This window comes from Oryctolagus cuniculus, chromosome 6 (genome assembly GCF_051225735.1).
Source record: "Oryctolagus cuniculus isolate XC-2025 breed Fujian yellow rabbit chromosome 6, ASM5122573v1, whole genome shotgun sequence".
Lineage (NCBI taxonomy): Eukaryota > Metazoa > Chordata > Mammalia > Lagomorpha > Leporidae > Oryctolagus > Oryctolagus cuniculus.
The window spans coordinates 29,692,752-29,711,514 of record NC_142872.1 but is presented as its reverse complement, the minus strand read 5'-3'; the positions used below and the strand labels follow the sequence as shown (position 1 = coordinate 29,711,514).

Sequence of the window (18,763 nt, the reverse complement as noted above, 5' to 3'; positions counted from 1 at the left end):
CATTGTAGGATATAAACAATAAGAACAATTGAAGAGTAGAAAGAAAGTGAACAAGAAATGTTAAGATTGAAGACAAAAAAGGAAAACTGCCTCCAAAGCAAAGTCAAAACTCCTCCCACCACAACCACCATCTCAATAAAGTATGACATTGATTGTAAAGAAACAAAATTGTTTGTAAAATGAAACTGCCTCGGCCCTGAAAATCCCCATTAGTCACAGATATTCACAGACTGTAGGAGGCTAAAGCTTTAAATATATTTTTCACTAAATAAAATAAATTATGAAATGAAATATTATCAGTAATTTTGAATGTGTGCATAGTAAGGAGAAAACATCAATAAGACTAAGAAAATGGATGGAAAGGATGATTTTGCTGCAAAATTCAGAAGTTTATTTCAGCCTAGCCCATTCCTACATTTCTCCCTTATTACCCTTGCCGCTTATTATCCTTTCCCCTTATTAACCTTTTAAAAATATTTTAAAGAAATCTGTTACCATGTTCTTTAAAGGCTAGAGAGATATTTTTCACCAATTCACTCCCCAAAATCCCACCACAATCAGGACTGAACCATGCCCAGGACAACAGCTCTTAAATGATTTCAGCTCTCCTTCACGTGAGTGGTTGGTTGGGTATCTGATCCGTCAAGTATTTGCTCTGTCACTTGCAGCCTCCCAAAGTACACATTAGGAGGAAGCTGGATCTGAAGTTTAAAGAGTAGCCTGGATAGGAACCACGTGCACTGATATGGGGGAGGAGGCATAACAAGCAGTCACTCAACAGCTATGCCAAATGCCAGGGCCTCCAGGATGTATGAAATAAATCATATCAAGAAAGAACTAAGTATAAAAGCAAAGAAGTTAAATAGATTAATAAACTAATATGTAACAGAAACTAGTAGAGATGAAAAATATCCAAGAATTAATGTACTTACATTCCCGAAAATATCCTGTTGGACTCCACTGTCCGCAGAACTGGATTCAGGAGGAACACTGGGACTGAAGGCCATGAGGTCGGCCTTGGGCGCGCCCTCGCCGCCGCTCACCCGCTGCCGCCTCCGCTGCGAGCACGACCAGCTCCCCACCGCGCTCGCGCACACCAGCGCAGGCTGCCCCGGCCCGCACGCGCCCTCCGCCGCCGGCGCCCAGCACCGCAGCGCCGTCCACACCACCAGCGTCAGCACCAGCAGGCTGCTCACGGCGCAGATGGCCACGATCAGGGACGCGTTCACGTCCAGCAGCGCCGCCGCGCCGCCCGCCGCCGCCGCCACGCCCGCCACGCCCGCCACGCCCGCCGCCCGCGAGGACGCCGCCGCCGGCGCCTGCCCGCTGTCCACCAGCGACAGCAGCACCGTGGCCGTGGCCGTCAGCGCGGGCTCGCCGTGGTCCTTCACCAGCACCAGCAGCCGCTGGCGCGCCAAGTCCGCCTCGTCCAGGCTGCGCGTCGTGCTGATCTCGCCCGTGTACAGCCCCACGCGGAACGGCAGGCGCGCCCCGCCCGACGCCGCCCCATTCGGCGCCGCCTGCAGCTCGTAGGACAGCCACGCGTTGTAGCCGGCGTCCGCGTCCACCGCGCGCACCTTCGCCACCACGTGGCCCGCGCCCGCCGACCGCGACACCCACACCGGCACCGCCTCGCTCGCCGGCCCGCCCGCGCCCCGCGGCAGCACCCACGGCGCGTGGTCGTTCTCGTCCAGCACGAACACCTGCAGCGTCACGTTGCTGCCCAGCGCCGGCACGCCCGCGTCGCGCGCGCTCACCTCGAAGCGCAGCAGCTCCAGCTCCTCGCGGTCCAGCGGCTGCAGCGCGTGCACGCGCCCGCTCTCCGCGTGCACCGACACGTAGCTCGACAGCAGGCGCTCGCCCACGCGCCGCTCCACCAGCGAGTACGACACGCGCGCGTTCTCCCGCGCGTCCGCGTCGCGCGCCGACACCGTCACCAGGTGGCAGCCCGGCGCGTTGTTCTCCCTCACGAACACCGTGTACTCGGCCTGCGCGAACGCGGGCGCGTTGTCGTTCACGTCCGCCACCTCCACCCACACGCTGGCCGACGCCCGCAGCGCCGGCGAGCCCGCGTCGCGCGCCGTCACCACCACGCTGTAGCCCGACACAAGCTCGCGGTCCAGCCCGCTGTCCAGCACCAGCGAGTAGTAGTTCCTGAAGGTCGACAGCAGCCTGAAGGGCACGTCGGGCGTCAGGGCGCAGCTCACCTGCCCGTTGGCGCCCGAGTCGCGGTCGGACACGCTGACGAGGGCGATCACCGTGCCCACCGGAGCGTCTTCCGGGACCGGCAGTGATATGGAGGTCACCACTAACTCCGGAGCGTTATCGTTGACGTCCACGACTTCTATCAAGACGGTACAGTGACCAAACATCGGGGGATTGCCTTTGTCTACCGCCTCTATTTGGATCTTCCATAACTGGTTTTCTTCAAAGTCTATCTTCCCATTTACTTTTATGTCTCCACTGACCGAATCTATGTGAAAATAGGCTTCTAAGCGAGGCGAGACCTCGGTGGTGAAAGAATACAGAACATGACCGTTGGAACCTTCATCCGGGTCGGAGGCGTTCAGGCTAATCACCAGGGTTCCGTTGGAGGAGTTCTCCGGCAACTTCACGCGGTAGAGTGATTTGTCAAACACGGGGGCGTTGTCGTTTGAATCCAGTACCGTGATGCGCAACTCCACGCTGCCCGTCAGCTCAGGTTTGCCCCCGTCCGTTGCACTGAGCACCAAGAGCAGCTCTGAAGCCACTTCTCTATCTAAAGACTTTTTTAATACCAAGTTGACAGGATTTACCTGTTCCGCACTGGTCGGCACATCCAGCGAGAAATACTCGTTGGGGCTGAGTCTGTAAGTCAGCTGCGCGTTGCTGCCGACGTCTGCGTCCGAGGCGCCCTCTAGCGAAAAATGAGAGTCAAGAGCCCTCGCTTCAGATATGAACAGATTCTTCCGTGTCGCCGGGAACACGGGCGGGTTGTCGTTGACGTCCCTCACCTCCACCTCCACGTGGAACACCTGCAGCGGCCGCTCCACCACCACCTCCAGGTGCACGCCGCACTCCGCGCTCCGCCCGCACAGCGCCTCGCGGTCCATCCGCGCGTTCACGAACAGGATGCCGTTCTGCACGTTCACCTCCAGCAGGTCCCCGCCGGCCCTGGACGCCACCCGGAACAGGCGCGGCACCAGCTCGGCCAGCGGCAGCCCCAGGTCCTGCGCCAGGCGGCCCACGAACGTGCCGTGCTGGGCCTCCTCGGGGACCGAGTAGCGCAGCTGGGCGCTGCCCGCCCGCCAGGCTGCGAGCAGCAGGAGCCAGGGCAGCAGGCGCTGGGCTCCCGGGCCGCTTTGTCGGGTCGCCGCCAGCATTGTTCCTCAGTTGGCAAAGCTCTGTTTCACGTCTGAAAGATGCAGCTCCTTTGAGATCTCGTCTTTGCTTCTTTGCTCCGGGGCTCCCCGCTCATTTTAATATGGGTGCGTTTGTGATGTAAAGCACCGGAACAGCGGAGCTTCTTTCTGAACCGCGAATTATCTGGTTGTCTTTTGTTGAAACGATACTCTCCTTGGAGAACAACGACATCCAGTGGCTCAAAACGTAAGTGCCTTTGATTTCCTGGTGTGACACTTACCTTACTTCTTTCCTGATGCCTTCGTATTTGTCCTTGTGTTGTTAGTAGGGTTTGAAGTGTTTCACTACACCTATGTTTTTATGCGTTATCATCAGATCTTCAAGGGCAGTTTTATCTTACAAATTAAAATTCAAGAAATTTTTCTATATATAAACACCTAAGCATAGTATCATCACTAACCATATTATCATGTCTACAAATAAGATCATATTTGTAAAATACTAGTGATAGTGTGTTTTCCTAAGAAACTGATAATTTTGGAATGGCTTCTTACAAAGTCTATTCCTAACACTCTAGAGTTTTATATTATTTAATATTTACAGTATGTTGTTACTCTCAACATTTGGTTCAAATGTATAGAAGATAACTCAAGATGCATTCTTTAAGTTATCACCTCAACATAAATGGGATTATTGGTTCATACCAAGATTTCCTTACTTTCATGTTAACGAATTTACCCAGTACTGACACACAGAAACGCTGTTTATTTCTGAGATTTTGTCTCACCATAAAGTGTTTTATCCCCACTGTATCTGTTATCCTTTCCACCCTCTCATACAACTTCAGTGTGCATTATATTCGTTGCTTATTTGGCAAAGATAGTCTTTTTCTCATCTAAAAAAAAAAAAAAAAAAAACACTGATCCAGAATTTAAATGATATTTTCCTTTGTATCCCACTTGATTCCAGAATTTCTTTGATGAGACTGGAATAAAAGATTGTTCCATTCATTCAAATTTATTTTCCTATTTTTGTCTCGTATATTAAAACTGACATCAAAGTTGCATAAAACTTTTTCCAGCGTCAGTAAAGTTTATCAGTGCTGTCTTTTACTCATTCTCATGATTGTGAAGAACCAACTATTCAACATGTGAATTCTTCCCGGAAAATTGAACCCATTGAAAAACCCCAAATTTCCCTACTAAAAAACAACTATAAATGGATGTATTAGAAAGTATTAGATTTTAAATAACAATGAGCTTCAATCTTCATTTGAACACTTTTCAAAATGCAATTCAATTACTATAAATGCATGCCAGAGATTTACAGTTCTAATTATAACTAATTATCTTTATTGTAGGAGACATAAATTCTAGACCAACAAAATGGATAAAGAACAAGGCGAGAAAAATGTTATCACAGTTAGGTGACTAAATTCAGAGAGATGACCAAGAAATTTAACCCCACCCCCTATATTTTTGCTGTGCTAACTAAAATGATATAGTCCTTTTGAGAATACTCCTTACTTAAATGAAGTCCTCCTATTCCATTTTGAGCTGATGGACTGCTTCATAAATTATATAAACATAATTTGTAAAATCCCAATTCTTAGGTCTTCATTTAGCTAATAATTGCATTATACCAATAAAGCTATGAGTTGATTACACATCTCACAAGACTATCGCAAACTCTGTGTCAGCAAGAACTGAAAAAGCAATCGTAACTGACTTGTTTTAACATCATCTAATAAAGAGCGTGTTAAACATGACTACAGAAGGATGATGTTATAGTTTTAAAATAAATGTACTCATTCCTCTATTGGCAAGCATGTGAAAAACTAGCCTTGATCTGAGAGATTTTTCTGGTTTTCTGCCTCTGAATTAAATAAAGGAAATGGTCTGTAAAATTTTACTTTTTATGTTAATGACTCTGCGAGACTCAGCCTGAAATCAGTAATATTTGTCTTTGCGATCTCTTAACTTCTCATTCTGAGCTCTCCCCTCATTACCTTCACTTTCCTCAACGCCCCCTTCACAGAACATAGCATCAGCATGCTGCTGAATAAAATACTAATTTTTATGTCAACCTTTTCTGAATATTATGTTAACCTATTTTTGAATACGTGTACTTTTAAAGAATATGTTCAAAAAGGACAAAGTCAGTAAATAGGACTAAACTGGCAAGCTTAATTCTGTATTCTCTGAATAACTCAGATGAAGACAGTCTTTTACTTACTAGGACTGCTCTGCTGAGGTTGCACACGGATCCTATAAAGGACCAGAGAAGGCAGATGTAGGCAAAAGGAACTGGGTGTTTGTTACATGGAGCCAAGTACAGGGTTCAGAACATCAAGAAGCACTTAAGTATCCAAGCAATTCACAGACACAATTTTTCATTTGGTAATGGGAGGTTACAATATATACTCTAAGGAATGAGGAAAGATCTACCTATGTATTGATTTTAGATGAACTTTTAACTGTATTCTCTTTGGTTGTACATTCTAAAGATATTGCTCTGAGTTTAATCAGAGACTGCCCTGCAAAAGAAACTAATAATATTTTTAAAACTGCTGAAAGAAAAAAGTGGTAAAACATCAGAAAGCTGAAAAATATTCAATATATCTATACCTATTATAAAAATGTAGAATTATAATACCAAAGATAGCCAATATCATAGATACGCAATGATTAGCAGTCTCTCTTTTAAAGTTAGGAGACCAGACAAGTATATCTTCACCTTGGAGATTAAATTTCTACTTATCATTTATACTACAAGACTAGAAACTGGAGCTGACTTTGTGGTGCACTCGGGTATTCTGTCTTGCCATATGAGCACCTGTTCCAGTCTCAGCTGCTCTGCTTCCCATCCAGCTCCCTACTAATGCTCCTGGGAAAGCAGTGGAAGATGACCCAGTTACTTAGGCCCCTGTCACCCACATCGGAGACCCCGATGGAGCTCAAGTCTCCTGGATTTAGCTTGGCCCAGCCCAGGCCTTTATGACCATTTGAGAAGTGAACCAGAAGATGGAAGATTGATGTCTCTCTTTCTCTCTCTCTCCTCCTCCTCAACCCCTCCCTCCCTCTCTCCTTTTCAAATAAATAAATACTTTTAAAAAGAGCAGACATTATATGATTGCAATGTACTACTGATGAATGCCCCTACAGAACTGAGATTTTCTGATTGTAGGGGTCTTTATAAAGGAAAGGAGGATCCACTGATTTGTTATTCAAGAAAATTCTTTGCAAATATCTGAGGGGAAAGCATCTGTTTTGTGAGCACACTGGATATAGTGAAAACTACACTTTATTTGTATTAATTGATCATCTATCATCTCTGAGGCTTGGAGACAGACCATGCGAAGTATTCACACTGAAGGCATTGTAATGCTTAAATTCCTGATGCAAATATTTTTGTATGTTCATACTTGAAGATATCAGCTTTTATTGGAAGCTACTTATGAAGCACATACTGAAAAGCAAGTTCCATCAACATACTGAAACGGGAAGGAAAAAGTAATTGCTAAGATCCAGGGTAAACTTAATAAATCAGTCACTTTGGTATTTGTTCACACTGCAATTAATTTTTACAAATGAAATTATGGGTATCAGCAATCAATTTCACAAAACATAATGGAGAGTGTGGTTTTGTCACAATGCAATTTAATTAACGTGCATCTCTGAGTGGGTGTATGTATGTGTGAGGGTGTCTGTGTATATATATATATATATATCCTTCAACACAATTGCTTTAGGGTGACTACGTAAGCAATTAAACTAAATTGCAGTATATGATATGTGATTGGTATAAAATATTGTAAGAGAATAATTAAATTTTCTCTTCGTACTTTTAATATCCAAACAAAAGTAAGCATGTTCAATCTCCTTAACATTAAAAATTATTTTCCAATGCTCCTATTCATTAATATAATTCATGACACCACCCTTAAAAGGAAGAATCAATACCTATTATAAGCAATGCCTAATGCCAACAGAGGAGCAGTTAATATAGAATCACCAAAGTTCCATAGAAACTATGAAACATTGTTTCCCACTAAGAAAAATGAGAAATACACAGTGGCACAAGCACTACTACAACTAAAAATCGCAAAGAATTAAAGCTCAATATATTTAATGTAATTAATAAAACTGGTATATTTCAATCCATCGACTACCAATCTATTGTAATACCGAAGACCAAGTGTAATGAGTGGATATTGAAAATGTAGTATATCTTGTAGTTTACAGTCCATACGTAGGGGAAAAGACACTTTCACGGAAAAGAGTGCAGTCTTCTTGTTAATACAATCCAGCCAAAAATTTTAAATGAAATTAAATAAACATGCACTAAAAGGCTAAGCTAGCAAATTTTGAGACTTTAAAAAGTTGTTATGAAAATAAATTATCACAATTACACAGATATACAACATTGAGATTGGAGAATATAAAAATGTTCAGTATTTTCATCTTAAAGATCAAATATCAAGTAAAGGATGGCACAATCAGGACAACAGACGAAATCTAAAAGTAAAATTCTGCAATAAACTACACTACAAAATATATAGGCAGAACATTTGAGCATAAATGGTTTGGATGAGATGAAAATATTTGAGAACTAAATATAAGAAAACGCGATTAGACACTACACACAAAGAAAATCTAGAAATGAAAATAATACGACCCACCTTCCCGACCTGGTCGGGTCCAGCAGACGGATCTTCCACTCCAGCGTCGACCATTGGACAAGGAGGAAGGCCGGGGCTGAAGGCCATGAGGTCGGCCTTGGGCGCGCCCTCGCCGCCGCTCACCCGCTGCCGCCTCCGCTGCGAGCACGACCAGCTCCCCACCGCGCTCGCGCACACCAGCGCAGGCTGCCCCGGCCCGCACGCGCCCTCCGCCGCCGGCGCCCAGCACCGCAGCGCCGTCCACACCACCAGCGTCAGCACCAGCAGGCTGCTCACGGCGCAGATGGCCACGATCAGGGACGCGTTCACGTCCAGCAGCGCCGCCGCGCCGCCCGCCGCCGCCGCCACGCCCGCCACGCCCGCCGCCGCCGCCGCCCGCGAGGACGCCGCCGCCGGCGCCTGCCCGCCGTCCACCAGCGACAGCAGCACCGTGGCCGTGGCCGTCAGCGCGGGCTCGCCGTGGTCCTTCACCAGCACCAGCAGCCGCTGGCGCGCCAAGTCCGCCTCGTCCAGGCTGCGCGTCGTGCTGATCTCGCCCGTGTACAGCCCCACGCGGAACGGCAGGCGCGCCCCGCCCGACGCCGACCCAGCCGCCGCCCCATTCGGCGCCGCCTGCAGCTCGTAGGACAGCCACGCGTTGTAGCCGGCGTCCGCGTCCACCGCGCGCACCTTCGCCACCACGTGGCCCGCGCCCGCAGACCGCGACACCCACACCGGCACCGCCTCGCTCGCCGGCCCGCCCGCGCCCCGCGGCAGCACCCACGGCGCGTGGTCGTTCTCGTCCAGCACGAACACCTGCAGCGTCACGTTGCTGCCCAGCGCCGGCACGCCCGCGTCGCGCGCGCTCACCTCGAAGCGCAGCAGCTCCAGCTCCTCGCGGTCCAGCGGCTGCAGCGCGTGCACGCGCCCGCTCTCCGCGTGCACCGACACGTAGCTCGACAGCAGGCGCTCGCCCACGCGCCGCTCCACCAGCGAGTACGACACGCGCGCGTTCTCCCGCGCGTCCGCGTCGCGCGCCGACACCGTCACCAGGTGGCAGCCCGGCGCGTTGTTCTCCCTCACGAACACCGTGTACTCGGCCTGCGCGAACGCGGGCGCGTTGTCGTTCACGTCCGCCACCTCCACCCACACGCTGGCCGACGCCCGCAGCGCCGGCGAGCCCGCGTCGCGCGCCGTCACCACCACGCCGTAGCCCGACACAAGCTCGCGGTCCAGCCCGCTGTCCAGCACCAGCGAGTAGTAGTTCCTGAAGGTCGACAGCAGCCTGAAGGGCACGTCGGGCGTCAGGGCGCAGCTCACCTGCCCGTTGGCGCCCGAGTCGCGGTCGGAGACAGTGACGAGGGCGATCACCGTGCCCACCGGAGCGTCCTCTCGGATCGGGACCAACAGAGAAGTAACCACCACTTCAGGTGGATTATCATTTTCATCTAGGATTTCCACTAGGACGGTGCAGTGACCAACCATGGGTGGGTGTCCTTTATCTGTGACATCCACGAGAATTTCATAGCTGTTGCTATCCTCAAAGTCAATTGCGTCGTTTACTTTTATTTCTCCCGTCCTCTCGTTTATTGCGAATTTCTGACTCACGACTGGAGGAACCAAAGAGCTAAAGGAATACACCATTTCCTTGTTTACACCCTCGTCAGCATCAGAGGCGTTCAGCCGCGTTACTAACGTTTGGTTCGCTGGGTTTTCGTACATTTTCACTTCGTAAACAGATCTGTCACACACCGGGGCGTTGTCATTGGCGTCCAAAACCACGACCAGCAGAGACACAGAGCCGCTCAATTCCGGTTTGCCCCCGTCAGTTACCGTCAGTAACAACTCCAGCTGAGGAGTTTCCTCACGATCCAGCAATTTTCGTAGAACGAGCACTGGGAATTTGCCTTTACCTCTTTTATTTATAACATCAAGCACGAAGAACTCGTTGGAAGCCAGCTTGTAAGTAAGCATTGCGTTCTCTCCAACGTCCGCATCCGACGCGCCCTCTAGCGGAAACCGCGAGTCCAGCAGTCTAGACTCGGGTATGGAGAGCTTTTGTTCCTTCACGGAGAACACGGGCGGGTTGTCGTTGACGTCCCTCACCTCCACCTCCACGTGGAACACCTGCAGCGGCCGCTCCACCACCACCTCCAGGTGCACGCTGCACTCCGCGCTCCGCCCGCACAGCGCCTCGCGGTCCATCCGCGCGTTCACGAACAGGATGCCGTTCTGCACGTTCACCTCCAGCAGGTCCCCGCCGGCCCTGGACGCCACCCGGAACAGGCGCGGCACCAGCTCGGCCAGCGGCAGCCCCAGGTCCTGCGCCAGGCGGCCCACGAACGTGCCGTGCTGGGCCTCCTCGGGGACCGAGTAGCGCAGCTGGGCGCTGCCCGCCCGCCAGGCTGTGAGCAGCAGGAGCCAGAGCAGCAGGCGCCGGGCTCCCGGTCCGCCAGATCTAGAGTCCAAGGTCACTCCTTGTTCTTGCGTCACAGACCAATAAATCAGCGTTCTGGAACGCACACACGCTCTGAAATGTCCTCTTCGGTTTCCTACTTCCATTTTTAATCCCGGTTGCTGAGATCTCAGATTTTAGTTACTTCCTAGTTCGTCAGAAACCGTGGGTTGAGCCTTTGTTCCGAAGAGCTCCTATTTTGTGGACGACAGCGACATCCGGTGGCTTAGTATGTAAGTACAAATCTTTGAGTTTAACAAGTTTGCTTTTAGCTCTACTTTTACGTAACCTTATCTCTGGGGCCTTTCAAAGCCTTACTTTATGTCTCTTGCACATGATAACAATGTTGATCCCACGTACGTTTTAATATATATGCTCAGAGAAGTAATCTTTCACTAACCACAGATCACAGTTAGCTAAATTTAGAATGCCTTAACCTTTTACAGATTACTGAGTGTACTAGTGTTTTGGTGATTCCGAGTTTAGGTCTCTAAGTTATGAATCACAGTTCCTTTCTCTTTGTCGTCACCTTGATATTAGATGCAGCTTACTTAGACATTAATCTCAAGCATGCACTGCCTGTGAGGTGTTTCCAACTCCTAAATTCCAGTATCACAAGAGCATAAAGAGATCCCTGCTTCATCATCAGACATGTCTCCACATAGATTCCTATAATCTCACATGCTAGCCATGGGACTTTGGTTTTCCAACCATTAATCTCTCCCCGTTTCTGCTTTCACAACATTGGTGGGTAGCAGGTGGTTAAGTGAATTATGATGCTTTAAGGACCTAACACAGTACCTTAAGCTGAGTGAGTACTTCATAAATGCAAAGTGTTCTCAGGCTTTATGTTGTCCACATGTTTATCATGATGTTCAAGACCAAATCTGTCTCCTCAGGAAAAATTATTTCCCATAGAATATTGTCACTCTACAGTGCGTTTCATATCACCTTTGCACACAGAAAGGGGTGCTCTCCTTAGCAAAAGGGAAAAGTGCCTTGATTGAGAAATCAGCTCTATAAGGACAAGTTTCATTTTATCATACCTCACAGAGGCAAAAATGATTTTAATTATGATTCTAAATAAAATAATTCACAAGCTTGATTTCTACCTTCAGAATCAATTGCATTTGTCCTATTACATTTAAGCTTTTCAAATACATGAAAGATACAGTTCTGGAATTTGTGATTTTTATCAATGTCAATATTTTTCATCACAGCCTTCAGTAAAAATATTTTTTGTCTCTCAAGTTTCTGGGAGTCAAATATTCAGAAATAAAATTATCTACTGATATATCTATGCTGCTGAAGAAAACCTTTTTCCAAACATAAAATTATTAAAATGCTAGGAAAACAATACAAAGTTGATTAATTTATTGATGTTATAACTTGTCAAATGTATTTTAATGTATAAACAACTTTAAACTCTTTTGAGCAACAGTACTTATGAATAAGAGAACTGACAGAAATGAGAGTCACTCAATTAATCAGCTTATGAACCTTAATAAATTCTATTTTTATAATTCTCTAGTTCTTTGGGAAGATTCCAGGATAAAAATCCATTCAAATTCTGACTTTAGGAGTACTTCTCTTATAAATCATGAATTAATATGTAATGATTTATCTACCCATCCACAAAACCAATGTTCAGTTTGAGCTACCAAATAGAATTTGAAATATGTTTATAATTGATTAATCTCAACAACACAATGATATGAACTAAATTTCATTCCTTTTAATGCATATTTTTATTTATTTTTGTCTACTTGAAAGAGAGAGATATACACCCCCCCAATAATCTGCTGGTTCACATCCCAAATGCTTTCAAGAGCTGGGACTGGGGCAGGCTGAAGCCAGGAGTCTTGAGCTCAATCCCTCCCACATGGGTGGCAGGGACCCAACTACTTGAGCCTTCACCTGCTGCTCCCCAGGGTGCACATTAGCAGTGCTTGAATGGAAAGCAGAGCCAGGACCCAAATCCAGGCACTCTAATCTGGGATGCAGGTGTCTTAAATTGTGTCCTAACAGTTAAGCCAAAAGCTCACCCCTAATGTGCATTTTATACCATGAAATAACACAAATGTCCCAATATAGACATATACATGATGCTGAATTTAAAACGAGTTAGCAAAATAATATCCCCTTGTTTATGTAATAAATTTTTAATTGATATAAAAATTATACCCCTTTAAATAATGGCTTTGTAAAGCATTAAATAGTTATGATTTAAACCATCAGTTGGCTAAGAACCACCTGGGATGATTGTTAAGCCTCAAATTTGCCCTTACTATCCATTTTGTAAATTTTGAGACAGTGTTAAATTAACATTCAGACAGGACTCCAGGTGTTGCTAATGTGTTTAGCACCATTAGTTCTAAGAATAGGCTGACGATAGACTGAATTTGGCTGGAACAGGCTGTTATGGCTGTGGTCTTGTGTGCTTATTTCGAATGCCCCTTTCAAAGGCATCTGGGATCAGATCATGACTTAGTTTACCCTATCTGTATCTGTGATTTAAGAAGAACAGGTGGAGGAGGAGCATCCCTACTGGCTTCCTGTTTCTAGCTTAACTGAGGAATGTTACAGACACATATAGGGATAACTACTAGGCAAAACAATAAAGGGCCTTCTACGACCTCACCTCTGTTCAGAATATGCCAATCTTTTTTAATCCCAACCTCCCTGGATCCCAGTGTTTTCAGCCTTCCTGATGACTTCAAAAGACAAATGCATTATTAAGGTGTTCACAGCCCTTCTGAGAATTTGCATATACTGCAGCCCATAACTTGGGAAATAATAAAAATTAATTTAAAGGACAAAATTACCAATGATATAAAAATACCCATGCATATAAGACATACACTTTTTTGTTACAGAGGACATAGTGAGGACTTTAAAAACATTAGCCATAGAAACAAGAGGGTTTTTTTTTTGGGGGGGGGGGACAAAAGACATTATAATACCTCTTGATCCATATTATGAATCAGATACCTGGGCCCAAGCTCAAATGACATACAGAACCATCCCACCCAAAAAATCCTCCAAGAGAGGGATATTTGAAATTATAAGCCTGAACTCAAGGTGAATTGTATTGATAGACATAGGTTTATGACCAAGAGACTATTTGTTTTGAAAGAAATAAAATGGAAAAAAATGATTATGTTGTAGCATGTCCCCAATATGTATTTTAGGCTGGGAATTTTTGGCGAACATTTTACTCTAACTTGTATTTGAATCATCATTGCAGCTCTATTCCCAAGGCCACTCTGATTTTGCCCCATGAAGATTTTAACTAAAGAGTACCTTGTAAAATGTATTTTACACAAGATAAAATAATTGAAAAAGAGAAAGATAAATCACACACCAAAAACTCAAAGTACAAGCGACTTTTTAAAAAATCAATAAAAAGATTGCAGAATGTGGAGAACCAGCAGTTTCAACATCACCAACCACAATGTAAGAGGCGGCGACTTTCAGGATGAGTAACCTCACAGCCAGATGCCTGATTGTGAACAAGTAGATTCCCATGTAAACTGGTAGTAAGCACTTTTAAGTTCCAAACTTTATAGTTAAAGATAGTGCAAAATGTAGAGCCTTGACTTCCTAAACAATTCTACCATTAAACTGAGAAAAACTGAGTAAAGATGAGAATGTCTTCTCGAAGAAAGGAAAGTGTTTTCACTAGCATCAGAAAAGAAGATTTCTAGATGTAAAAGTGATAGTTCATCCACCTTTCTTATACGCTGGATGACCAGCCTCTGAGAAACATATTTTGGACACGTTGAAATGCGGAGTTACATTTCTGACAGATTCTTAAGCAGAGCCAACCATTTCTAGAGTTTGTCAGAAGTTACTCTGTGATAGGGGGTGCTGCAAAACTACCAGGCGCACAAGAGTTGCCATCTACAAGGAGGTAGAGGGCTACAAGGTCAACGTGCTAGCAGTCACTATGTGATTCTGCTAGTGTCCCTGTACCCAGCAGGATGAGAATAACCCAACGCATAACTTACAGGTGCACTAATGAGTTGAATTCCTGAAAAACTGACACATTGGCTTTCACACTTGTCATGAGATGCAGCAGCAGCCCACAAGGAATTCAGTGTCTCTTCCTCATGAGTCTACACATGAACTGATTCACGATCGACAATGTGCTCGAACATAGTCTGCAATGATTCCTCTTAAAAGTAAAAAAACGAAAATCTGCTCCAAAGATAAAGGACACGCTTAACGGGAAATTTTTAAAGTTGGCCTATCTTGGGTAAAATAGAGGAAAGGAGACATTTATTTAAAGGGACCACAATAAGTAATTAAAATTTTTGAAAAACAAATTAACGAACACTAATTTGTAAAATATGAGGAAAACCTACCTTCCCAGAACAGTCCAAAGAAGCAGGCGGTTCTGTTCCATCTTCAGAGAGCGGACCCGGAGGAAGGCCGGGGCTGAAGGCCATGAGGTCGGCCTTGGGCGCGCCCTCGCCGCCGCTCACCCGCTGCCGCCTCCGCTGCGAGCACGACCAGCTCCCCACCGCGCTCGCGCACACCAGCGCAGGCTGCCCCGGCCCGCACGCGCCCTCCGCCGCCGGCGCCCAGCACCGCAGCGCCGTCCACACCACCAGCGTGAGCACCAGCAGGCTGCTCACGGCGCAGATGGCCACGATCAGGGACGCGTTCACGTCCAGCAGCGCCGCCGCGCCGCCCGCCGCCGCCGCCACGCCCGCCGCCGCCGCCGCCCGCGAGGACGCCGCCGCCGGCGCCTGCCCGCCGTCCACTAGCGACAGCAGCACCGTGGCCGTGGCCGTCAGCGCGGGCTCGCCGTGGTCCTTCACCAGCACCAGCAGCCGCTGGCGCGCCAAGTCCGCCTCGTCCAGGCTGCGCGTCGTGCTGATCTCGCCCGTGTACAGCCCCACGCGGAACGGCAGGCGCGCCCCGCCCGACGCCGACCCAGCCGCCGCCCCATTCGGCGCCGCCTGCAGCTCGTAGGACAGCCACGCGTTGTAGCCGGCGTCCGCGTCCACCGCGCGCACCTTCGCCACCACGTGGCCCGCGCCCGCAGACCGCGACACCCACACCGGCACCGCCTCGCTCGCCGGCCCGCCCGCGCCCCGCGGCAGCACCCACGGCGCGTGGTCGTTCTCGTCCAGCACGAACACCTGCAGCGTCACGTTGCTGCCCAGCGCCGGCACGCCCGCGTCGCGCGCGCTCACCTCGAAGCGCAGCAGCTCCAGCTCCTCGCGGTCCAGCGGCTGCAGCGCGTGCACGCGCCCGCTCTCCGCGTGCACCGACACGTAGCTCGACAGCAGGCGCTCGCCCACGCGCCGCTCCACCAGCGAGTACGACACGCGCGCGTTCTCCCGCGCGTCCGCGTCGCGCGCCGACACCGTCACCAGGTGGCAGCCCGGCGCGTTGTTCTCCCTCACGAACACCGTGTACTCGGCCTGCGCGAACGCGGGCGCGTTGTCGTTCACGTCCGCCACCTCCACCCACACGCTGGCCGACGCCCGCAGCGCCGGCGAGCCCGCGTCGCGCGCCGTCACCACCACGCTGTAGCCCGACACAAGCTCGCGGTCCAGCCCGCTGTCCAGCACCAGCGAGTAGTAGTTCCTGAAGGTCGACAGCAGCCTGAAGGGCACGTCGGGCGTCAGGGCGCAGCTCACCTGCCCGTTGGCGCCCGAGTCGCGGTCGGAGACAGTGATGAGGGCGATCACCGTGCCCACCGGAGCGTCCTCTTTCACAGGGAGCCAAAGCGTTTTTACAGTCAGCTGTGGGGCGTGGTCGTTAGCGTCCACCACTTCCACAAGAACCGTACAGTGACCAGCCAGGGGTGGCAGACCTTTGTCCACGGCCTCTACTCGAATCTTGTGCACCTGGCTTTCCTCGAAATCGATGAGCCCTGCCACCGTAATCGCCCCACTCACGGCATCTATGTGGAACTTGGATTTCACACCTGCAGACACATCGCTGGAGAACGAGTAGATGATGTCCCTGTTTAAGCCTTCGTCCGGGTCCGAGGCGTTGAGGGTAAGCACTGGAGTCCCGACCGAAACGTTTTCCGGTAACCTCACGGTATAGAGAGTTCTGTCGAACGCTGGGGCGTTGTCGTTGGCATCCAGTACTGTGACGATCAGCTGAACAGTGCCAGTCAGCTCCGGTTTCCCTGCATCGGTGGCCGTCAGCAGTAGGTGAAGCTCCGGAGCTTCCTCCCTGTCTAAAGGTTTCCGCAGTACGAGCCCCAGAGGTTTCACCTGCTCGTGGCTGCTGGGCACATCCAGCGAGAAAAACTCACTGGGGCTCAGCGTGTAGGTCAGCAGCGCGTTCTGCCCGATGTCTGCGTCGGACGCGCCCTCCAGTGGAAGCCGAGAGTCCAGCAGTCTGGATTCTGCGATGAACAGATTCTTCCGTGTCGCCGGGAACACGGGCGGGTTGTCGTTGACGTCCCTCACCTCCACCTCCACGTGGAACACCTGCAGCGGCCGCTCCACCACCACCTCCAGGTGCACGCTGCACTCCGCGCTCCGCCCGCACAGCGCCTCGCGGTCCATCCGCGCGTTCACGAACAGGATGCCGTTCTGCACGTTCACCTCCAGCAGGTCCCCGCCGGCCCTGGACGCCACCCGGAACAGGCGCGGCACCAGCTCGGCCAGCGGCAGCCCCAGGTCCTGCGCCAGGCGGCCCACGAACGTGCCGTGCTGGGCCTCCTCGGGGACCGAGTAGCGCAGCTGGGCGCTGCCCGCCCGCCAGGCTGTGAGCAGCACAAAGGAAAGCAGCAGAAGGCGGTTCTGCGGCACTCCTCCGCAGGAGTACAACATTTCCGACCCTCAGTGTTTTCTAATGATCGGTAATTGACTCAGAATGAAGTAAAATCGTCTGAATCGGTCAGGCCCCTCCTCCTGTGTACGCCATGGCAGCACAACGCAGGGAATGTCTTCCCCACAGACTCACGGAGGGCGGTATTTGTCTTGAATCTGAGAGAATATTGCGGCAAGAGTGACATCACGCGGCCCAAAGAGTAAGTACAAACCCCGTGAATAAACTTTGCACAATTATCTTGCAAAACTTTATTTTCTGAGTTTTTCTTAATTAACCAGAGGACCACATTTATCTAGCCTGACGCATTTTTAGCGGACTAATCTGTAAAAAGTTGGAATGACCTTAAATTGTTTCCTCACACTGGGAAAACTCTCCACATACTTTTAAAACATTTGAAATGAAGTGATATTAAAATATTTAAACTACCTTGAATTTAAATTTGGAAATACTTTTGTTCTGAAATTTAGGATGTCTCCTATTCCTAGACTTAGGTATCTGGATTAAGACAACTCAATAAATTAGTGCACTAGTAACGCCAGAAGAACAGAACATCACTAATGAAAAAAAAAGAGATCAAGAAAAAATTACATCCTTTTGAGGTAGTTTCCTTAAGGGATTTTATAAATTGGAGATGTGTTAAATATTTTCAGGAAGGAAGGAATGCTTTAAGATCTCCTGTTTTTCTATTTATTGCCATTTACACGATCTGTTTCCACCAACGCCTTGCATTCCTTCAGCTATATAGAGTTTGAATCTTTCAAAGCCTTATCATAGGTGAATAATCTCTGCTTTCTAATCTCCAAAGCAGTTTTTCTTAGGTCTTTTCATAATATATTTTAACTTCATTACTGTCCAACGTTCATACTGAGGGAAATTGTGGTGTTAAAGTTAGGCTTTGAATTATTTACCTGTGCGAGTTTCACTTTAGGAAAATTCTTTTGTGAGTTCTATTTTGTCATTCCAAAATAAAAGTGGATTAATTACATCTAGATTTCAGAGCTTAAGCAAAATCTCTCCAGGTTGTTGTGATCGCTGTTTTTGTATCTGCAGTAGAGTTTCTTTCATATTCTTATTGATAACAACCCAACACTTTTAATAAGGCGCTGCAGTCCTTGATTATTCCAGCAAATACGTAATTCGTCTTCCCATTCAACCTTTTTCAAACATAACACTGTTTTATTTTGTTCAAGCTGTGTTGATTACCTACAATTTCTCCTGAATGGAGTCCAAATTCCTTAATTAGCTATTCAAAATCAACTCTTGTTCTCAAAAGAGATTTCCTCACATTATTCTTCCTGCCTTTAGTCCATGCAAACCATGTTTTAACTAAAGTGGACTACTCCGTACTCCTAGTCTCCAAGCATGCATATATCTTCTCCTCAACAGTGATGTCTTCAAATTCCAATCTCTGAAAATCTGCATGTCTTCTCCTTAATGGTAATATTCACTATTCTCATTGTTCCCCACAAGAAACCTCCCCATTTAAAACATCTTAGTAA

The 18,763-nt window shown here is 48.2% G+C and overlaps 3 protein-coding genes across 3 annotated transcripts in view; 2 read left to right on the top strand and 1 right to left on the bottom strand.

Moving 5' to 3' along the window:
- PCDHAC2 (protocadherin alpha subfamily C, 2) overlaps nucleotides 1-3,509 on the bottom strand; it is a 155,754-nt gene extending 152,245 nt beyond the window's left edge. The window contains exon 1 of the mRNA XM_051844287.3: nucleotides 933-3,509. Coding sequence (XP_051700247.3) covers nucleotides 933-3,362 — 2,430 coding nt within the window. The 5' untranslated portion in view covers nucleotides 3,363-3,509. The remainder of the gene's footprint in view (nucleotides 1-932) is intronic.
- A 1,218-nt stretch (nucleotides 3,510-4,727) lies between these two features.
- LOC149126083 (uncharacterized) lies at nucleotides 4,728-10,538 on the top strand. Its single transcript, XM_089336179.1, has 2 exons — nucleotides 4,728-4,768; nucleotides 7,978-10,538. The coding sequence occupies exons 1-2, from the start codon at nucleotides 4,728-4,730 to the stop codon at nucleotides 9,452-9,454; spliced, it is 1,518 nt and encodes a 505-aa protein (XP_089192305.1). The 3' UTR covers nucleotides 9,455-10,538.
- Nucleotides 10,539-14,906: 4,368 nt separating this feature from the next.
- On the top strand, nucleotides 14,907-16,594 carry LOC138850157 (uncharacterized). Its single transcript, XM_089336178.1, has 2 exons — nucleotides 14,907-15,197; nucleotides 15,230-16,594. The coding sequence occupies exons 1-2, from the start codon at nucleotides 14,907-14,909 to the stop codon at nucleotides 16,445-16,447; spliced, it is 1,509 nt and encodes a 502-aa protein (XP_089192304.1). The 3' UTR covers nucleotides 16,448-16,594.
- Nucleotides 16,595-18,763: the final 2,169 nt, after the last annotated feature.

Bases quoted from the DNA above. Each gene is read 5' to 3' on its own strand.
- LOC149126083 (XM_089336179.1), top strand. From the start codon at position 4,728: ATGGATAAAGAACAAGGCGAGAAAAATGTTATCACAGTTAG. The intron at 4,769-7,977 runs GTGACTAAATTC...AAACGCGATTAG, and splicing joins AAAAATGTTATCACAGTTAG to ACACTACACACAAAGAAAAT.
- LOC138850157 (XM_089336178.1), top strand. From the start codon at position 14,907: ATGAGGTCGGCCTTGGGCGCGCCCTCGCCGCCGCTCACCCGCTGCCGC. The intron at 15,198-15,229 runs GCCGCCGCCGGC...GCCGTCCACTAG, and splicing joins CCGCCGCCGCCCGCGAGGAC to CGACAGCAGCACCGTGGCCG.